At 42.2% G+C, this 21,655-nt stretch overlaps 1 protein-coding gene across 1 annotated transcript in view; it reads left to right on the forward strand.

The window, feature by feature from the left end:
* LOC135479766 (uncharacterized) overlaps positions 1 to 20,660 on the forward strand; it is a 35,473-nt gene extending 14,813 nt beyond the window's left edge. The window contains exons 11-22 of the mRNA XM_064759671.1: positions 1,852 to 1,980; positions 3,487 to 3,569; positions 4,636 to 4,844; positions 5,865 to 5,972; positions 7,350 to 7,595; positions 9,881 to 10,089; positions 11,397 to 11,555; positions 12,113 to 12,280; positions 14,805 to 14,981; positions 15,818 to 15,885; positions 16,544 to 16,787; positions 20,228 to 20,660. Of these exons, the coding sequence (XP_064615741.1) occupies positions 1,852 to 1,980; positions 3,487 to 3,569; positions 4,636 to 4,844; positions 5,865 to 5,972; positions 7,350 to 7,595; positions 9,881 to 10,089; positions 11,397 to 11,555; positions 12,113 to 12,280; positions 14,805 to 14,981; positions 15,818 to 15,885; positions 16,544 to 16,787; positions 20,228 to 20,660 (2,233 nt within the window). The remainder of the gene's footprint in view (positions 1 to 1,851; positions 1,981 to 3,486; positions 3,570 to 4,635; positions 4,845 to 5,864; positions 5,973 to 7,349; positions 7,596 to 9,880; positions 10,090 to 11,396; positions 11,556 to 12,112; positions 12,281 to 14,804; positions 14,982 to 15,817; positions 15,886 to 16,543; positions 16,788 to 20,227) is intronic.
* Positions 20,661 to 21,655: the final 995 nt, after the last annotated feature.

The raw sequence follows: 21,655 nt of genomic DNA on the forward strand, positions 1-21,655 counted from the left end.
GAGGTGGCAGTGGTTTTGTATTATAGGGGGCTGTTTGTGAGATGGCAGTGGTTTTGTATTGTAGGGTGCTGTTTGTGAGGTGGTAGTGGTTTTGTATTGTAGGGGGCTGTTTGTGAGGTGGCAGTGGTTTTGTATTGTAGGGGGCTGTTTGTGAGGTGGCAGTGGTTTTGTATTATAGGGGGCTGTTTGTGAGTTGGCAGTGATTTTGTAATGTAGAGGGCTGTTTGTGACATGGCAGTAATTTTATATTATAGGGGGCTGTTTGTGAGGTGGCAGTGGTTTTGTATTGTAGGGGACTGTTTGTGAGGTGGCAGTGGTTTTGTATTAGAGAGGGCTGTTTGTGAGGTGGCAGTGGTTTTGTATTGTATGGGGCTGTTTGTGAGGTAGCAGTGGTTTTGTATTATAGGGGGCTGTTTGTGAGGTGGCAGTGGTTTTGTATTGTATGGGGCTGTTTGTGAGGTAGCAGTGGTTTTGTATTGTATGGGACTGTTTGTGAGGTAGCAGTGGTTTTGTATTATAGGAGGCTGTTTGTGAGGTGGCAGTGGTTTTGTATTGTAGGGGGCTGTTTGTGAGGTAGCAGTGGTTTTGTATTGTATGGGGCTGTTTGTGAGGTAGCAGTGGTTTTGTATTATAGGATTCTGTTTGTGAGGTGGCAGTGGTTTTGTATTATAGGATTCTGTTTGTGAGGTGGCAGTGGTTTTGTATTGTAGGGGGCTGTTTGTGAGGTAGCAGTGGTTTTGTATTGTAGGGGACTGTTTGTGAGTTGGCAGTGATTTTGTAATGTAGAGGGCTGTTTGTGACATGGCAGTAATTTTATATTATAGGGGGCTGTTTGTGAGGTGGCAGTGGTTTTGTATTGTAGGGGACTGTTTGTGAGGTGGCAGTGGTTTTGTATTAGAGAGGGCTGTTTGTGAGGTGGCAGTGGTTTTGTATTGTATGGGGCTGTTTGTGAGGTAGCAGTGGTTTTGTATTATAGGAGGCTGTTTGTGAGGTGGCAGTGGTTTTGTATTGTAGGGGGCTGTTTGTGAGGTAGCAGTGGTTTTGTATTGTAGGGGACTGTTTGTGAGGTGGCAGTGGTTTTGTATTATAGGGGGCTGTTTGTGAGGTGGCAGTGGTTTTGTATTGTATGGGGCTGTTTGTGAGGTAGCAGTGATTTTGTATTGTAGAGGGCTGTTTGTGACATGGCAGTAATTTTATATTATAGGGGGCTGTTTGTGAGGTGGCAGTGGTTTTGTATTGTAGGGGACTGTTTGTGAGGTGGCAGTGGTTTTGTATTAGAGAGGGCTGTTTGTGAGGTGGCAGTGGTTTTGTATTGTATGGGGCTGTTTGTGAGGTAGCAGTGGTTTTGTGTCATAGGGGCTATCTGTGACCTGGCAGTGGTTTTGTAATGTAGAGGGCTGTTTGAGACCTGGCAGTGGTTTTGTATTGTAGTGGGCTGTCTTTGACATAGCAGTGGTTTTGTTCTGTAGGGTACTGTTTGTGAGGTGGCAGTGGTTTTGTTTTAAAGGGGGTGTGTGTGTGACCTGACAGTGGTTTAGTATCATAGGGGGCACTCTGTGACTGGGCAGTGGTTTTGTAATGTAGAGGGCTGTTTGTGACCTGGCAGTGGTTATGTATTGTAGTGGACTGTTTGTGAGGTGGCAGTGGTTTTGTATTGTAGGGGGCTGTTTTTGACCTAGCAGTGGTTTTGTTCTGTAGGGTACTGTTTGTGAGTTGGCTGTGGTTTTGTTTTAAAGGGGGTGTGTGTGTGACCTGGCAGTGGTTTAGTATCATAGGGGGCTGTTTGTGACCTGACAGTAGTTTTGTATTGTAGAGGGCTGTTTGTGACCTGACAGTGGTTTTGTATTGTAGGGGGCTGTTTGTGACTGACATCTCCTGCTCTGATCTCTCTCTGCACCTTGATGCTGACGGGAACCTGACAGGAAACCTCCAGATGCTGCTTCCACCAATGAGGACGATCCGTTTGGACCCATTCACAGGGTAGGTATTTAGGTAAAGTTGGGAGTTAGCCAGAAATGTGAAACAAGCTTGTCCAGTCAGCAGTTTTTGACGCCATCTGAAGCAGGTTGTCTAGGTTTCCTTTTCTCTGATTTCTTGTTCCCATGTGAAAATAAGGAATCTAAAATCCAAGATTTATGTTGTGTTTTACTGATGAAGACATTAATGAAGAATCCAAAAGTGGAATAAATATAAAAATTAATTTTTTTTTTTTCATGGCTGTTCGATCATAAATATATCTTCAACAAGTAAAATGCTGGGAGACTCCATATTTTCCTCAGATATTTAAGTTTTATTTTTATACCCACTTGAAAAAGATTTGTTCTGCCCGTAAAACAACAACTTAAATCAGTGTGGCCTAACCCTACATACTCTATGAGTTAATGAAGAAGAAATCAAAAAACATGAAGGAAACGTCATCCAAAGGACCATGGAAAAATCTATTTAAAAAAAACATTATGTTTGTAATGATTTTTAAAGGTAATTACATTTTTTTTACTGACAAAAGTGCAGTATGTGAACTGATCAGATCGTATGGTGGAGGATATTGTGTCACTTTTTTCTTTTTTTTTTTTGTCCTTTGCATAATGTTATAATCTACAATATATATACCTCATTATAAAGAAAGCTGTACATGTTTTTGCAACGGTACATATACATTTAATATAACATGGAAACAGTTAATTGATGTATATATTTCACCAAAATGTAATGTGTGAAGAATTTGGGGCGAAAAAAATGCTTTCGCTTCATTGTACCAAAATATTGCTCAAAGTCCACCTTTTCAGTCTGACTAACATATAATGGCACTTTCCTCATTAATAAAAATCTTAAAAATTAGTACATGTATTTCCTCATGATCCTTCTGATGACTGTTAGCTCACTTTTCTCCTCCTTTAAGTTACTGCACAGTACTGGTGAGGTGCCCCTAATATTTATTCATTTATTTATTTGATTGGTGTTTTACGCTGTACTCAAGAATATTTCACTTATATGACAGTGGTCAGCATTATGGTGGGAGGAAACCAGGTGGAGCCCAGAGAAAGTCCACAAGCATTCTCGGGTTGCTGGCAGAACTTCCCACTTACAGAGAGGAAGCCAGCATGAGCTGGACTTGAACTCACAGTGACCATATTGGTGAGAGGCTCCTGGGTCATTACCCAATGCTAACCAGCTGAGCCACAAAGGCCCCTAGGTGCCCCTAATAGGTCAGTTATCTTAAGTGCTGTCCTCAGGTCTGAATTGTTAAAAAAACTAGTGTATTATCTTATACTAGTATAAAGTCATATTATATATTTACGTTTTTTTAGCAAGACCCAGCAGCCAATGCAGGTGTATAGAGACCAAATGGAAAAGCAGCAATCATGTAGTTCATATTTACAATATACCGATACACCATTATTTTTGGGCCAGATGCAAAACTGATTACTTGGCTTGCAGTTGATATATGTAACTAGATCTTCTATTCTTACAATAATCCATTCGCAGGTCTCTTGCTTTCCCGTCTGTGCCACTGCACAGTGAAGTTTGGCGGCCTGGAGTATCAGCTGACCAATCAGAACATTCTACTGGTAAGATCTCTTTCAATATTCAGAGACCGGCCCCGCTAGCATAGTTGGTAGAGCGTCCACTTCGGGAGCGGTAGGTCCAGGGTCAATCCTGGGACGAGTCACGCCTAAGACTTTAAAAGAGGAAGTTGCAGCATGAAGGGGATATTGCAACTACTGTTTGACCCGTATCAGTATAATGGCTTGGGTAAGGCCATTACTTGGCTTCGGTAAGGTGTCTCATTGAAGCAGCACTAGATAAAAGAGCGGTGGAAATCTCTCCTGTGCTCTAAGGTTTCCTTTGTCGCCATATGACTGAAAAAAAATTGTTAAGTGCAACGTTAAACCCCAAGCACTCACTCACTCACTTACAACAAACATGTGACTTGGTCAAGGGCCGATTCCACAAAGCCATTTCTGACTTGAGCCAAAATGTAGAACATCTTCACAAAGATTTAATAGTATTTGGAACCTGAAGTTGAAATTTTGACACGTTTATCTTAAGACAACATTTAAGCAGGGGTTAAACTTTTACATACTATGTCCTATACATAAGCTCTAAAATTGCATTTCAAATTTTAACATAAGTCAGAAATGGCTTTGTGGAATTGATCCTTGTTTCAGGAGTGGGGACGTTTGTTAGACACTGGTGAAGGACTACAGTATTTTATGAATTCTTTCACCCACAAATTGACTGCCTTCTTATAGGTGAATTACCTGTATTCTGTGGTGTTTTAAGGGTTTTTTTTTAATGTATCTTTCAGTGTCTTCTCCGATGACAGTGTTGTTGTTGACTGAAAGAAGCACACCACCTTTAAATAATGTACACATCATCTGAAGGGCCATATCTAGATGATTCCAAATATGGTTTTCATAATTTTCCATACATTTTTTTCTGTATAAAATTATAAATAAAAAATATAAAAAACAAAATAACATTGAGGTCATCTATATATCACGCATGGGATAGTTTCCTCCACCCATAAAACTGGCCGCCATCATGTAAAGTGAAAAATTCATAGCTTTAGTGTTGAACAACAGTCAGGTGAAGTCGTAAATGCATGAAACAGACCAAATACGTTTGTTGCAGATTACCTCCTCTTGCCTCAGCAGAGAGAAGTGTTCAGAGACTCCTGTGGTAGGACAGTTTACCTGTTGCTGACCAGCAAGCTAAGGTATGATAAACGTGAGTGGAGCAGCGATGGTACTCAGACTGCAGTCCTAACCTGGCATTGTCCACTCTCTGGTCAGTGGGTCAAGCTGGATCTCCGGAAAACTCTGCGTCAGCACATTAAACAGGTAAAGAATTTCAAGTTTTTGTACATCAGCTCCACCAGAGGTTGCTTCATCTGGATGTACCTGTTTAATCACAGCTATGATGTGTTGATACATTTATTTATATATTTGGTTGATATTTAATTTGGTAATTTTTCACTATATGAACATGGTGGGGGCATCCGTGGCTGAGGTGATTAGCACATCAGCATGGTTCAATGACCCAGGAGCCTCACATCACCAGAATTAACTCAGGAAAATATATTTCTGTTTTCCCAATTTTCTGTGAATTCTTTGTTGCGAGATTGAATTTCGCCAATGATGCTTTGCCTGAACATTTGTCTCATGCAAGAGGCATTTAAATGCTTTCCTTCATTGTATTTATTTGACATCATGCTGAAAATTTTTTCACTTTGTGCGCAATGATGTTCAGGCTTACATGTGGGACAATTGAAACGGAGGTTACACATCTGCTCCTGGGCCCATTTGTGAAAAGCAGGGCAAACTTCCTGACGTGAAGCTGCAGCCAAACCAGGGAGAGCTGAAAGAATTTCCATCAGAATCTATCTATAAATAAACTATGACAACTATGTCATATTCAAAACTATGGATGTTTGCGATTATCAGATAACCATCATTGACAGAAATATGATTAGGATTGGTCAACACTGGTGTTTCCACAAAATCATAAGCTGACTAGGTGAGGAGCTTAGCTATGCCGTAACGCTTTGACAAAAACATTATAAAGGGAGGCTACTCATTTGTTCCTACTGTAGACATGTTTAGAACTGGGACAATTTTCTTTTGTTTATTTAAATATTTTATTTTATAGGTGCTTTACTCAAGATAATTTCACTTATAGAATTGCGGCCTGTATTATGGTGGGTGGAAATTAACCCATATTCTTTTGTTTATTTAAATATTTTATTTTATAGGTGCTTTACTCAAGATAATTTCACTTATAGAATTGCGGCCTGTATTATGGTGGGTGGAAATTAACCCATATTCTTTTGCTTCATGCTCTGTTCTGTTGTTCTGTTGTAGAAAATAGCCGATACCATACGAAAGGAAGAGACGGACATTACAGAAATGAGTCAGCAGCTTGAAGCTTTGGAGCTGTTTCACAGCTCGGGATGGGCAGTCACGTCGAGGGTAAAATTGGATATATTTATTTATAAAGTCCAGGGTTGGTGTTACATTAAAGTCATATTCCACAGACTCTTAACTTCGTGATTTTTAAGATCTTTCTTTTCAAAGTCATCAGGATATTGTCCTTATGTAATCAAATACTTCTGCATTCTTATAAAAAAAACAAAATTTATGTAGCTACAGACATGTACGAATTCAGAATAATCTCTTAAAAGTGATCAGTTTGGTGTCCCACAAGGTATAATACTTTTTTTAGTCCAGGGGCCTGATTTACAAAGCAGTCTGCTGCTACCTCCCAAGGGATTCAGTACTGAGTTGCTAGAGCAAGGAAACAGGACTGGTTGGCCTGGTTAGCATGGTGTCAGTATACTGTGACTGGGAGGGGTTTCATGTCTGGTGTCTTTGGCTTGATACTTCAGTGGCGGCGGCACTTTGGCAGCATCGACTCGTCCTGCCACAAGAAGACACAATATATGACTCCTCCTGGTCCGTATGACTGAAAAATGTACAACATTAAACCCCAAGCATATGTGCAAACCTATATGCAAAGCAGTCGCAAATTGCGACTAACGTAACTTCCATGGTGTCCCCAGGGTAATTGCACCTGGGACAGAGTTGGTACACTTTTTTAAATGTGCTCCAGATGGTATTGAATTATTGTCAGGCATGTCTCAGGAAAATGGAAATGAAACTGAGTTTTGTAATCTAGTACTTATAAAATCATAGTTACATTTAAGCATAGGGTACCCAAAGCCGCTTAATACAAGACATATAAATGTACAAGTCACGCCGTAGAAATGGTCTTATGTAGCAGGTGAGTGAGTGAGTGAGTGAGTGCTTGGGGTTTAACGTCGTACTCAACAATTTTTCAGTCATATGACGACGAAGGAATCATTAGGGTGCATGCACGTGTAATGTGCCTCCTTGTTGCAGGACGGATTTCCACCGCTCTTTTATTTAGTGCTGCATCACTGAGACGACTTACCGAAGGCAAGTAAGCCGCCCCGCCCGAGCCATTATACTGATACGGGTCAACCAGTCGTTGCACTATCCCCCTTATGCTGAACGCCAAGCGAGGAAGTTACAACTTCCTCTTTTAAAGTCTTAGGTGTGACTTGACCAAGGATTGATCCTGGATCTACCGGTCCCGAAGCGGATGCTCTACCAACTGTGCTATCCGGGCCGGTATATGTAGCACGTAGAGCCTCTGTGAAAGCTACGTTGCTTAATGCAATATTGTGACTTGTAACGAACGGAAATGTTTTCAAATTATCTACATCACAGTACAATGTACAAAAATCATCATTTACTATCCTTCTTTGAAGTCATAAATGTAGTTGTTTGCAAGGTTTTAGGTGGTTTTATTTTTTTATCTTGCAGGCAATTCGACAATATGTTTCTCATCAGTGGCAAATGGTAAATGAGATGGCGAAACTGGAAAGGAAGGGATTTACAAAAAGAGCCAAGAAAACAGGTGACAGATGTCGCAAGAAGATCTACAGTGAATCAGCATCTGGGAACGTATTCAGGTTAAAGGTGTCCCATCACACCCAGGTGGGGCAGATGCTTGTGCTACAGATGAGTTCCATGACCGTCAACACAAACAACAAGGACAACATTTGTGTGGTGAGTGCAAATCTAAAGCTCAGTTTGTCTGTTGGTTGGTTTGTTCAGGTCAGGTTTAATGCTGCTTTCAAATGAATATTGGTCTCTTCACAACACTTTCTTTCATTTTATTGCTCTGTATCACCGGGTAACCATACAAAAACACATCAGACGTGACACCCCACAAAGTTACAGTGTACTGAGACCAGGCTGACTGGACACCAGGCATACTGGACATGAGACATGACACCGCACCAAGTCATCGTGTACTGATACTGTGCAGACTAGATGCCAGACAATTGATGACTTGTCCAGTCACAGTGTTCTGATAAAAGGCAGTCTAGACACCAGATATGACACCTCACCTAGTCAACATGTACTAATACCAGACAGACTAGACATGGCACCCCACCCAGCCCCATTGTATTGACACCAGACAGTCTGGACACCAGACATGACTTGTCCAGTCACAGTGTACTTGCACCAGACTGACTAGACGCCAGACATGGCACCCCACCCAGCCCCAGTGTATGGACACCAGACATGACTTGTCCAGTCACAGTGTACTGGCACCAAATAGAATAGACACCAGACATGATGACTTGTCCAGTCACAGTGTACTGGCATCAGACAGACTGGACACCAGACATGGCACCCCACCCAGCCCCAGTGTATGGACACCGGGCAGTCTAGACACCAGACATGACTTGTCCAGTCACAGTGTACTGGCATCAGTCAGACTAGACACCAGACATGGCACCCCACCCAGCCCCAGTGTATTGACACCCGACATGACTTGTCCAGTCACAGTGTACTGGCACCAGAGAGACTATACACCAGAAATAATGACGTGTCCAGTCACAGTGTACTGGCACCAGACAGACTGGACACCATACATGACACCCCACCTAGTCAACTTGTAATGATACCAGACAGACTAGACACCAGACATGGCACCCCACCCAGCCCCATTGTATTGACACCGGGCAGTCTAGACAAAAGACATGACTTGGCCAGTCACAGTGTACTTGCACCAGACTGACTAGACACCAGACATGGCACCCCACCCAGCCACTCAAGCTTTGGAAAGACACATCAGGGGTTGAACCAGCAAACATATAGAATCTGCTGCCTGCAAAAATATACATGTTAATAAAGCGTTCATGTATAACTTAAAGAGAGGCCAGGTGGAAATATCAAACTGATATGAAGGATACCGCCATGGAAAATAACTAGCACCACTGTTCAAACAAATTTATGCTGAATAATGCTATTTAAACTCAGTAAGTGAAGAGTCCTGACAAACAAAATCCTCGGCAATTTCCGTAAAATTTTCCTGATGTGACGTAATAGTATTCCATATTTGACGATGAATCAGGCTGATATGACGTCGAGTAAGGCAGTTATGCTGGAATGATGTCATGCGCGTTTGATTTGATTTGTAGCTATACGTCAGTGATGGGGGACGTCAAGTGTTCTTGCATGACGTCACACCAGGCAAAATAGGAAACCGCAGAAAACTTTTGTTTCCGTATTATCCTCCTGAACCAACAACAACAGCTTTAATACAATGAATTTTTTCTACAGTTTTAAAAAGCACGTCTGACTATCTCAATCCTTATCATTTAACCTTGCCTTTAGGACATACAGGTCTTAACACTAAAGTAACTCTTTAAAATGTGGGAGGGTTGCTGGATAAGAAGTCAGGTTTTGGGCTGTCCACCTGGGGCACTGACAAACACTGATGTTCCTCCATATTACTGTCACCATTGACATTGTTTTTCGGCCTATCATATAAGTATGATCATTATACAACTCCTTCCATTGGTTTCTGTATTTGTTTGACACGTTGGGTGGCCTTTCTATCCTCACCAGTCGAGCTTGAACTAGCGTGGGTTTGAGATCTGTAAGATGACCTTGGTATTTTCTTCACACCATTCCATGTTTTTGGTAAACACTTGTCTAAAATAGAAATTACTACTCATAGGACACACACTTGAACTGTCAGTGTCTAGAATGGAGTAAATGGTAATGTTGAGTGCTGGATAAAGTATATACATGTAATAGGCCACAATACTGTATTTGTAGAATTACGGTTAGGATCCGGCTTTACTATATCTACCATTGTCCTAGAAGCTCAATACAAATGAATGCTAAAGACAAAAAAGTCACGCCTTTTTTTACGATACATGTACATTGCTTGTTCGAGTCTATACTACGTCTACATCATTATAAACCCAGAAGCTTATTGAAACTGCATCCCTATGGGCATATCTTGAGTTTCTGAAATGTTGTTGTTCTTGCAGTTGATAAACTGTGAGACAGCTGAAAGCTTCCTGAACCCAACCATCGTCTGTGAACCTGATACAGATCCTTTTGGGAATGTGTTCCACATCAGCTTGAGAATTCCCTCTGCTGATAGCATCCACCATGGCTGTAAAGGGGAGATAATTGGGGTCACCAGAGAACTGATCATGAAGCCTTTAGGTAGAAGAGAAACTGAAGATCAAAGAAGGTAACGTCAGTTCTTTGATCTTTACAAGACACTCTTTCGCTAATATTGCGGAAAAACCTGTTTAACAAGTAAATAAGACACCTTTTACATAAGTGAAACGTGGCTCAGTTGGTTAGCGCACTAGCGCAGCATAATGACCCAGGAGCCTCTCACCAATGCGGTCGCTGTGAGTTAAAGTCCAGCTCATGCTGGCTTCCTCTCAGGCCGTAAGTAGGAAGGTCTGTCAGCAACCTGCGGGTGGTCGTGGGTTTTCCCTGGGCTCTGCCCGGTTTCCTCCCGTCATAATGCTGGTCGCTGTCCTATAAGGGAAATATTCTTGAGTATGGCATAAAACACCAATCAAATAAATAAATAAATAAATAAGTGAAACATTACAATAAATAAATTCATAAATAAATAAATCAATAAATAAATAAGGGTAAATAATAATAAATCATGCAGAAATCATCACATAATAAGCCTATTTTCCCTCCTGATCATGAGGAAGCACTAAAAGCTCTAGCTGCAATTGTGATTTTGAACACTCACACCTCTCTGGCTGTGGAAGGGACGAACACAGCAAATTATGTGTTTTAATCTTGTGATATATTCAGTAGCTATATCAGAATTTGGCTGTAAATAATAAAGATGGTGTGCTTGTTGGATGGAATTCAAATTAATTTGAAATGGAATTTCAGTATTTAAAAAATCTCACTGTGTAGACTGTAGCTTTAAGCCAGGACGTTTGTCCTGTACGGCTGGAGAGGAAGCCTGCATGAGCTGATCTTGAACTCACAGCGACTGCATTAGTGAGAGGCTCCTGGGTCATTGCACCGTGCTGGTGTGCTAACCCCTCGGCCACAGAGGCCCCTAAAATATATTAAACATTAGCATCTAATCAGAATGATTTTATTACAGAAGTTACAGCTGATCCTGTCTTCATATTTGAGAACCCGAACATCCAGGCATTTGTCATTTTACTCGCTCACATGCTGCAGTGAAAAGATTGTCTAAATAACATACGGGTTAATACAAAACCTTGCTTTACGGCCTCATAAATCCAAAACCAGGCTTTGTAGACATTCACAATTTATTTATGTTGTGCACATTGTTCTGTTGTCTTAAACATACTATAATTTCTGGTTATTATCAGCCATACTTCTCTAATATCGCTAATTTTGTTCATTTCCCTATACCTCCCCATGTTATCTTTCACGTCGTAGTCTGCCGAACAGTATCAAATAAGTGTGAAAAGGATGACTATTTATAGCATAATTATAATGAATTTTGGGTACATTCGACTGACAATTTTCTGTCCCTTTTCTTAGGATATACTTCTACAACACAAAGGCAGAACTTCTCTGTGAAATAGAAGCTGAAGGTTTTATTGCTCCAGGGACAGTGGTAGCTGTCACTGAAAAGGCTGTCCTAGACACCAAACTTGTACTGGGGCCCAGACTGTACAGTGTTCACCCTAACTGTACCAGGTATGTGATCATGCAGTGGGTGGGACAGAAGGCCTGTACAGAGAGTGTTTACCCTGGTAAATGACCCACCTTTAGCTCTAATCTGTGTGGGCCCAGTACACAGTTGAAATAGGTCACTCTCATTCATATTTGATAATAATAATAATAATATACTTGACGCTGCCATAGCCTCTCCTTCCCAGCATGTATTCCATGTTTTGACAATACTGTTGGCAATGCTATATTATATACTAACTGTATTAAGTGTGGTTTTTGAAAAATCTTTTTTTTTTTTTTATTGACCTTTGGTCCATATTTTGGATGTTGTCATTATTATGTTGACAGCCAAATTGACTTCCAGGTTGAACCATGTTCCCCATGATATCGTCTAATTGTTACCAGCATTGCATTCAATCATAAGCCGTAGGTAACTTTGACCGAAGCTAGTCTGATCATTATCCCTGTCTTTGTGATGAAGATTTCTGAGAAAACTGATAGAATAGAACATTGGTTAATCTGTGTTTGGCTGAGTTTCCATTGCTTAGGAACAGGGGCTCTTATTATCCTGTGTGTTACAGATTGGTTTGTAATGACCTGAACCAGTCCACTCTCAGTCCTATCCATTACCCACTCATCCAGGGTCTACAGATCATTGGGGACCATCTGCTAGTGACCACCCAGTCAGGAGTGAGTCTGGCCCGACATACAACCTTACAACCTCTCCACATACACATCAAGACAAGGGGGTGAGTACGGAAAGTGGAAATTCTTCATAGAGATAGTGCACTTTAATATACTATTTTATATTGCATCTCGCAGTCGTCATCATTCATATTGCGCACCTGCAAAAATCCCAATTTGCATTTCAGGAGTCTCAGATGCTTATGCAGATATTGGCGAGACAGGTGGGGGCTCTTGCAAACTACTACAGTTGAAAGACATGATTTTATGCTACTTGCTGACGGCTCTGTCGAGTCGACAGGCAGATGTGTATTCAGTCTAGCAGCTAGCAAGTCTATGTTAGTTACTGAAAGCCGTAACCTGTCTCGCCGATGTCTGTGTGACCTTGCGAAACTCCTGAAACGCTTATCGGACTTATTGCAAGATGACGATCCTTTGACCTCATCTATTTTTCCGTGCTGAAATGCAAAAATGGAACTAATCCACCTGAACCGGTATTCATTCAGTACTCTATTTAATATTATACACCAACCCCTGCATGCCATGATACATGCATCTTAGCACACACGATACACGATACATGCATCTTAGCACACACGATACACGATACATGCATCTTAGCACACACGATACATGCATCTTAGCACACACGATACATGCATCTTAGCACACACGATACATGATACATGCATCTTAGCACACACAATACACGATACATGCATCTTAGCACACACGATACACGATACATGCATCTTAGCACACACGATACACGATACATGCATCTTAGCACACACAATACATCCATCTTAGCACACATGATACACAATACATGCATCTTAGCACACACGATACATGATACATGCATCTTAGCACACGCTGATGCTTTTTTCTCAGCACACTATGGTACCTCTCAGTACTGTATGATACATTCGTCTTAGCACACAGTTCAATTCCAGCTCATGCTGGTTTCCTCTCCAGCCATACGTGGGAAGGTCTGGCAACAACCTGCAGATCGGTGTGGTTTCTCCCTGAACTCTGCCAGGTTTCCTCCTACCATAATGCTGGCTGTTATCGTATGTGAAATATTCTTGGGTGCGGCGTAGAGTACGAATCAAATAAATAAATAAAATCTTAGCACACACTGATGCTTTTTTCTCAGCACACTCCGATACATATGTCTCAACACTTTATAGTCCTCAACCTTTTCGCTATGAAATGATCAACTATGAGTGTAATTTATGCACAAATTTTAAATAGACTTTTTAGACGAAACTACGTTAGATGGAGTGGTCAGTTTGAGGGCTTGGTAAGAAATATTATATCAGTGAACTCAGAATAATGCCTTCAGAATATGCTTGGATAAACACTTTCCAAATATGGGAAAAGTTTGAAGAGTTACAGCATTATGGTTACCATCTCCACACACCATGATACATACGTGTACATCTGAGTACACTGGGATACATCTTAACGAACTAGGGATAAATATGTCTCTGCACACACCGTAATCCATACATTTTGGTATATTTTGATACAAATGTCTCCGCTCACAATGGTATGTGTATCTCAGCACACTGTCATTCATACATGTCAGTACACTATAGTGTACACGCACAGTGTATTCTAGCTGAGCATGATTTATTTAGTTATTTATTTGATTGGTGTTTTACACCGTACTCAAGAATATTTCACTTAAACGGCAATGGCCAGCATTATGGTGGGAGGAAACTGGGAAACCCACAACCACCCGCAGGTTGCTGACAGACTTTCCCACATACGGCCAAAGAGGGAGCCAGCATGAGCTGGACTTGAAGTCACCTTGAGGAGAGGATCCTTGGTCATTGTGCCGTGCTGGCGTGCTAAACCCCTCTGCCGGGGAGGCTCCTGGGTCATTGTGCCGTGCTGGCATGCTAACCCCCTCTGCCGGGGAGGCTTCTGGGTCATTGTGCCGTGCTGGCGTGCTAACTCCCTCTGCTGGGGAGGCTCCTGGCTCATTGTGCTGTGCTGGCATGCTAACTCCCTCTGCCGGGGAGGCTCCTGGGTCATTGTGCCGTGCTGGCATGCTAACCCCCCTCTGCCGGGGAGGCTCCTGGGTCATTGTGCCGTGCTGGCGTGCTAACTTCCTCTGCTGGGGAGGCTCCTGGCTCATTGTGCTGTGCTGGCATGCTAACTCTCTCTGCTGGGGAGGCTCCTGGGTCATTGTGCCGTGCTGGCGTGCTCACTCCCCCTGCCGGGGAGGCTCCTGGGTCATTGTGCCATGCTGGCATGCTAACCCCCTCTGCCGGGGAGGCTCCTTGGTCATTGTGCTGTGCTGGCATGCTAACTCCCTCTGCCAAGAAGGCTGCGCACCATGATCGATGTACGTGCACACATATGTCGCCCTAGCATGATTATACAACTTTAAGCGTGGGTTTTTTTCAGGCACTTAAGTTTTCTCCACCCATTAATATGCCTACCATTGTAGTCAGTGTCAAATAATCTTGAGTACAGTGTTAAACCTGAATGGGATGAATGAAGAAAATGAAATTATACAAAAAGAACACAGAAATGAACACACACACACACACATAACACACTTATTGTTTACAGACCCTGTCCATTAACATTGGGTACTTCAGAGAAGTACATGTGCATCAAGGGTGAATTTGGGGCTGTCAACGTTCTGAAGGAAAAGACCATCCTGGAGAACACTGGGAGTCGTATGACCAGGGCAGCTGTAGGAATCGGCAACTACATCGTGTTGATGGAACTCAACAAATCAGACAGGTACCCTATTTAATTCTTCAATGGTCTCAACCACTTCTGCAATCAGTATTTTGAAACATTATGAGAGAACTGTACGGTGCAGAGAAACAATTTGCACAGTCTTTATTGACACAGAAAAATCAGCATCATTTTCATAGGCAGACAGGTGACTGAGGCAGACAGGTGACTGAGGCAGACAGGTGACTGAGACAGACAGGTGACTGAGGCATACAGGTGACAGAGGCAGACAGGTGACTGAGGCACACAGGTGACAGAGGCAGACAGGTAACTGAGGCAGACAGGTGACTGAGGCAGACAGGTGACTGAGCACAGTGTAACTACGGAGACACTTAACTGAGGCAAGTTGTCATGCTGACGAACTCAGTGTTGGTCCGCATGTAATAGGGAAAATACATGTAAGAATTGTTTGTCCTATGTTGACCTGTTACCTGAATGTGTCCAATGTGTTGGAACATGCAGGTAAAGACTGGTTTGGCTGGAGTCTTTTATCGGAAGGTTTGTCATGTACCGGCTGAGGTGTTTTGGTTTCTTTACAGCTAGGCTTTGTTGAATTCCTTTCACACATAAGGTGGGCCGCTCTTATTCAAGTGAAATATTGTTGAGTATGCCGTAAAATGTCAAGAAAACAAATAACTGAAATTAGAATGTTAGAAGAACCCATATCATGAAGTAGATCTAGATTACCTGCGACAGGCCAGTTAACAAGATTTGATCAAGCCAATGCATAAATTTGTGTATAAGTTTGCAGACTGATAGACAAACAAATAAACACAGGCTAAGACATGCATGACCTGCTCAGCAGTGGTAATAATACAATGACTACATTTTCTTGATAGTGTTGACGTCACTCTGGCTCTGGAACTACCTGGGAGACCTAAAGAAGTCCATTTCATGGGACAACAAGGTGAGCTGGTTTACTTCAGGTAAAACTCCACCCACCTGTTTTTGTCCAGTACTCTTGTCTGATCTTACAAGTGAAAAGCCCTGTAAAGAATAATGTCATCATTAAACTTCCTATAGAGAATTCTGTCTGCACCTTAAAGAGCTTCAACAAGGAGAAGAATAGAATTCATACATCATTTTTTACTACAATCAGTCGTGGCAAATTGTCGTCATTTTATGAAAATGTGCGGCACATGAAAAGGCTCACCTGCCCTTAAACTGCATACCCCTCCCTCCTTCTCACTGCACGGGCGTTAGCGACAGTAAGCAGTCAGTGAGCTAATGTGGCCATTTGCAGTGTCTAATCTTCACTTGTCTTCCCCCAATACTGTCTGAACATAAGTAAGTATGTCACACGTAGGAAAGTTTGTCTGTGACATGCCAAGGCTTTTCCCCCAGGCACTTCCTCCTCATAGAAAACCGAGTACATATAAAAATTCTCTAGCATGGTGTTAAAGTATAATCAAATAAATAAATAAAATTGTAAATCTTTTTTGCAAGAAGATGAAGGAACCACATATTTAAACATTTATCGTAATTATGTACTACATACAGTGTATACTAGTGTATAAATTAGAAAACATAGCTCATAGTCTAGTAATATACTGTATTTTTTGCAGTGGGTTTTCTTGTTACTGCCGGCGTTCATTCCTCAAACTTCGCGTACTGCGAGAACCTGTATCATGTTGATTATGACGGTAACGTCCGTGGTATTCTGCCGTGCTTGGGACTGGGGCCTCGTTCCTTCTTCTCGTTCCCCCATCAGGGAAGGGCAGTTACTTCTCCTGGGGGAGAAATGAACAGTGATCAAACACACCCCCTGGCTGGCTGGTACGTGTACATGAGAGATGGTCATGGAGGCCTGTGCTGTTTTAGAATAGGTTACTGAGCCTGGTCTTAACATGCAGAAGTTGGGGGCTGAATAGTGTACTGAGTCACCCTGAAGTCTTTAAAAAGTAATGACTTACACCATTCATCACCACTGTGCCTGGTTTTGGGTTTGAGGGAGGTATCAAGCTAGTACTGTTTTGATGGGTATCATGGGAAAATTTTCCACACATTTTTGGTGAGAACAAGTTTTTAATTTGTATAATAAATTGATAAAAAAAATGATTTAAAAAAAGATTAGCAACAATCGTATTGTCTCTTACATTTTTATCTGACCAATCAAATGCAGGATCGTGTAACTCGAGTGTATGAATAAGTCAGCATATGATATGACTCTTTCAGGAAACTGTTTCCATAAATCGTCAATGAATATTCAGTGCAATTTATACACCTTTTTAAATTTGATTTAGGGGACAAAACTACATTGGTGTGGTTGTACAATTTCAGGACTTCACAAAAAGTACAATTTTATCAATGTACTAAGAATAATGCCGTCAGAATATGCTTGAATAAACATCTTGCAAACATGCCAAAATGTTGATTTCTCTCATAAGGCGTGGCCTGGAAATGGAAGGAAAACTATCTCAGTAGGTTTATAGGCTCGATCATTTCTACAACCAAAACTGTGAGTTAAAATTTTCACTGAGATGGCCACCAAAATAGCACTAGTCCTTTTTCAACAACTAGCACATGGGACAAAACCAAACAAGGTGAACGAGAAAAGAAATAGAGAACTCAGATAAGGGAGATAAGCTGTTCAGAACCTCATGTGGTTTTAAGGACAGGCAGTTGTGGGTATCGGCTACATTGAAGAGAGGGCACAGTGTAGCTTAGAGGTGCACGTCATGCATGTACCCTTAGTGTTAAATTGTGCTATAATACCTTGTACATGGTCTGGACTTGGTTATATTTATTTGTTTGATTGGTGTTTTATGCAGTACTCAAGAATATTTCACTCATTCATCGGCCAGCATACATGGTATTAGGAAACCAGGCAGATCCGGGGGAAAAGCCACGACCATCCGCAGCTTACTGGCAGACCTTCCAATATACAGCTGGAGAGGAAGCCAGCATGAGCTGGACTTGAACTCACAGCGACCATATTGGTGAGAGGCTCTTTGATCGACTGGATTATATAAAACAAATGTAGCTTTATAAGAATGTAGATGTATGTGCGATAGATTTCTAGCCAACAGAACTCTGTGATACACAATATATCATTTTTAGGGGATGAATAAGCAAATGAAGTATTTAAGCAATGTTTAATAGCAGAGTGTAAGGCACTTCTTTAATCAGAAGAGTATTTGTTATATAGCTTATTTGTTTAATCATTATGTTTTTTTTTAATTATATATTTTTATGTATATATTTTTGGCAGTATTTATAGTGACACAGCTGTATATGTTTATTAAGCACTTCTCTGTGATACTTGTTAAGGTGAAGAGTAATATTTTATTACGCAAAATCTTGACGTGTTTAGTGGTGGGATTTGTTTGGAATTACCATAAAGTTCCTATTGATATAGTATATGTATTATTTCTGTTTTGTGAGTTTCTTCTGTACTGGCTTATTTTCTATTATAAGTGTTTTCACAGGAAAGTCACACAAATTAACCAAAATTTTATAACTGAATTTACAACTGTTGTCATCGAGTTCATTGTTGCTATTATTTCCAATGCTAAAATCAAGATAAAATTTGCTCTGTCTCTTGTTCCATCACTATCAGTGCCCTGTATTTAACGAGTAATAAAAATCCGGAAAGTAAAAACAACATGAATTGTAGCAATAATGGCATACATGCAGTTTAGGAAGTCTTGTCTCCGGCGGTACATGGAAAGCTCTGACAACAACTTGCGGATGGTCATGAGTGTCCTCCGGGCTCTGCCATGTTTCAGTTCACCATGATGCTGACCGCCGGCGTGTAAGTGAAATTTTCTTGAGTAAATCACCGATGGAATCAATAATCTTGTCCTTCGTGCTGATTCAGATCTCATGCTGAGAACACCCATATCTACGGACCAGGTGTCCCGCTCTACACACAGGATATTATATCACCTCACTGCAATGGTTCACTGAGCTATGAAGCTGGCGTTGTTAAGTTCAGCACAGTAAGTAATGGTGGTGGGAAGATAGGCCTATTACGCTCAATCGCTTGCCACAGGGCAGAATACGTATATGTATCTCGGGATTAACTCTGGTATGGCTTCACTCCGGTGTCTTGGACAGAGAATTTGTTTCACCGTTGGTGAAGCCTTGAGCAGTCGATGACGCTCGTGTGACGACGACTTGTCTTCCATTGGTATGGAACGGTGTACGTCATTCGTGGGAAAATTCCTCCCTACCTCGCGCGAAATTATGCCCCAGACACTCACAGGGCACGTTGGACAAATCACACGTAACACTACGTGCACGCAACTTTCATGACAACCAGTACTGTACATGTGAGTACTACGTCACTCGTACCCATGGTGATATCTACATTTACACGTAGTGCTATATGCGCATTGTTAGACCGAAACCACGTTCCTCCACTAAGGAACTGGCTGCCGTCATGTAGGTGAAGAATTCTTGAATATGGTTTCAAAAACTAATCAAATAAATAAAAAAGCCATCATGACAATTGTATTATTATCGAAAAGCTTTAAATTTGTGCAAAATTTAAAAACAAACGATGAGCTTTCCCATTTATAGCAAGCACAACATCAGGCAACGACACGTATTCTCATTTGCATAAAAACCGTGGTTACTTGCAAGAGGAACGTTTAAACAGACGTATGTCAGACATTGAACAAGGATTATAAAGGAAAATTTTTGACAACAGGCGTCAAGTTTCGCCGATATCAGGTGGACGGGTTACAAAACCGCCGTGAAATGGTAAACGTGGTTTAAAGCGATGTTAAAACCGCAAACAAATATAACGAAGTTGACTGATGGAGTCAGGAAATTTTACAAAAGAGTTCTTCCCAGTTTTATGTAGGTATGAGTAAATTATGAGAAAGGTCATTCTTGAAATTGTAGCTTTAGTCCAATTGTGTCATGTCACTGCACGGTCAGATTGAAACCGTGATGGTAACGTTAAAAAATAACTTGATGGCCCATATAGATGCTTCTCATTGTTACGCCCGTTTCATAGTAATGTCATGTGACGTTACGCAGCAAGTCTGAAGAACGCTTACTGGTCAGTTTTCTCCACGTGACGTAGACAATCAGATCACGTCAGGCGGGTTGACAAGAGGTCAGTTACCAATCGTGGAGTGAAGACGTATGCTTTTGCAAACTTTTGATGATGAGCCAAGATGGGATGTGTGAATTCCAAAAGGAAGAGGAATCGTATTGCCCCGCTGGAGCAAGACAATGTGTCATCTGAAGGTGAAGTTACTGTAGTGGCGAAGATTTACCTGCCACTCTTCCTCCAGCCGGCCCTTGAGGAGCCACGGAAGAGAGTCTGAGCAAGAAGTGCTGGAGAAACTCCAGCAAGATGGTGTCTTAAGATCCCAGACACTTAATATAAAAGACAATGGTAGTGTGGTGTTTTTCGTGTCACTGGACGGAAATCCCTACCCATCGGGAAAACCTCGGCTCTTAGAACCCATCGAGCTTAAACAAGAGCGGCAAAAGATAAAGGCTGATCTGGAGAAGCGGATGGCAAATGCTAGCCAGTTGAGGAAGGATACCTTTCGACGAGTGAAGAGGAAGGCCCGCATCACCTCCGCAAGGCAGAGGCAAGCCATGGCCAATAAGGAGAAGGCAGAAGAGGCTCTGCAAAGGATTTACAAGGAGAGGTTAGAAATGAAACAGGAAAGAGCTGCCAGAAACCGCCAGCAGTCCCGCCACGGGCACAGAAAATAAATGGCGGGAATGTAAGAGATCGGGAGGAATGCGGTGGTGAGCTTGTTCTGGTATGGGCAGATGACGAGTGAGTGTGTATGGGGAGATACATATGGCTACGTTGCATGGCGAATGTGGTGAAAAGGTGCATGGGAGAATGTGAATGTGGGGGAAGACGACTGGACGTGGGGTGTGGAGCGAAAACAGTGCATGCCTGTGAATATGTAGCGAGAAAGGTGGATGTGGAGGGAAGACAACTGGATGTGGGGTGTGGAGCGAAAACAGTGCATGCCTGTGAATATGTAGCGAGAAAGATGGATGTGGAGGGAAGACGACTGGATGTGGGGTGTGGAGCGAAAACAATGCATGCCTGTGAATATGTAGCGAGAAAAGTGGATGTGGAGGGAAGACGACTGGGCGTGGGGTGTGGAGCGAAAACAATGCATGCCTGTGAATATGTAGCGAGAAAAGTGGATGTGGAGGGAAGACGACTGGACGTGGGGTGTGGAGCGAAAGCAATGCATGCCCGTGAATATGTAGCGAGAAAAGTGGATGTGAGGGAAGACGACTGGATGTGGGGTGTGGAGCGAAAACAATGCATGCCTGTGAATATGTAGCGAGAAAAGTGGATGTGGAGGGAAGACGACTGGACGTGGGGTGTGGAGCGAAAGCAATGCATGCCTGTGAATATGTAGCGAGAAAGGTGGATGTGGAGCGAGAAAAGTGGATGTGGAGGGAAGACGACTGGGCGTGGGGTGTGGAGCGAAAGCACTGCATGCCTGTGAATATGTAGCGAGAAAGGTGGATGTGAGGGAAGACGACTGGACGTGGGGTGTGGAGCGAAAGCACTGCATGCCTGTGAATATGTAGCGAGAAAAGTGGATGTGGAGGGAAGACGACTGGGCGTGGGGTGTGGAGCGAAAGCACTGCATGCCTGTGAATATGTAGCGAGAAAGGTGGATGTGAGGGAAGACGACTGGACGTGGGGTGTGGAGCGAAAGCAATGCATGCCTGTG

This window comes from Liolophura sinensis, chromosome 12 (assembly GCF_032854445.1).
Source record: "Liolophura sinensis isolate JHLJ2023 chromosome 12, CUHK_Ljap_v2, whole genome shotgun sequence".
NCBI classification, from domain to species: domain Eukaryota; kingdom Metazoa; phylum Mollusca; class Polyplacophora; order Chitonida; family Chitonidae; genus Liolophura; species Liolophura sinensis.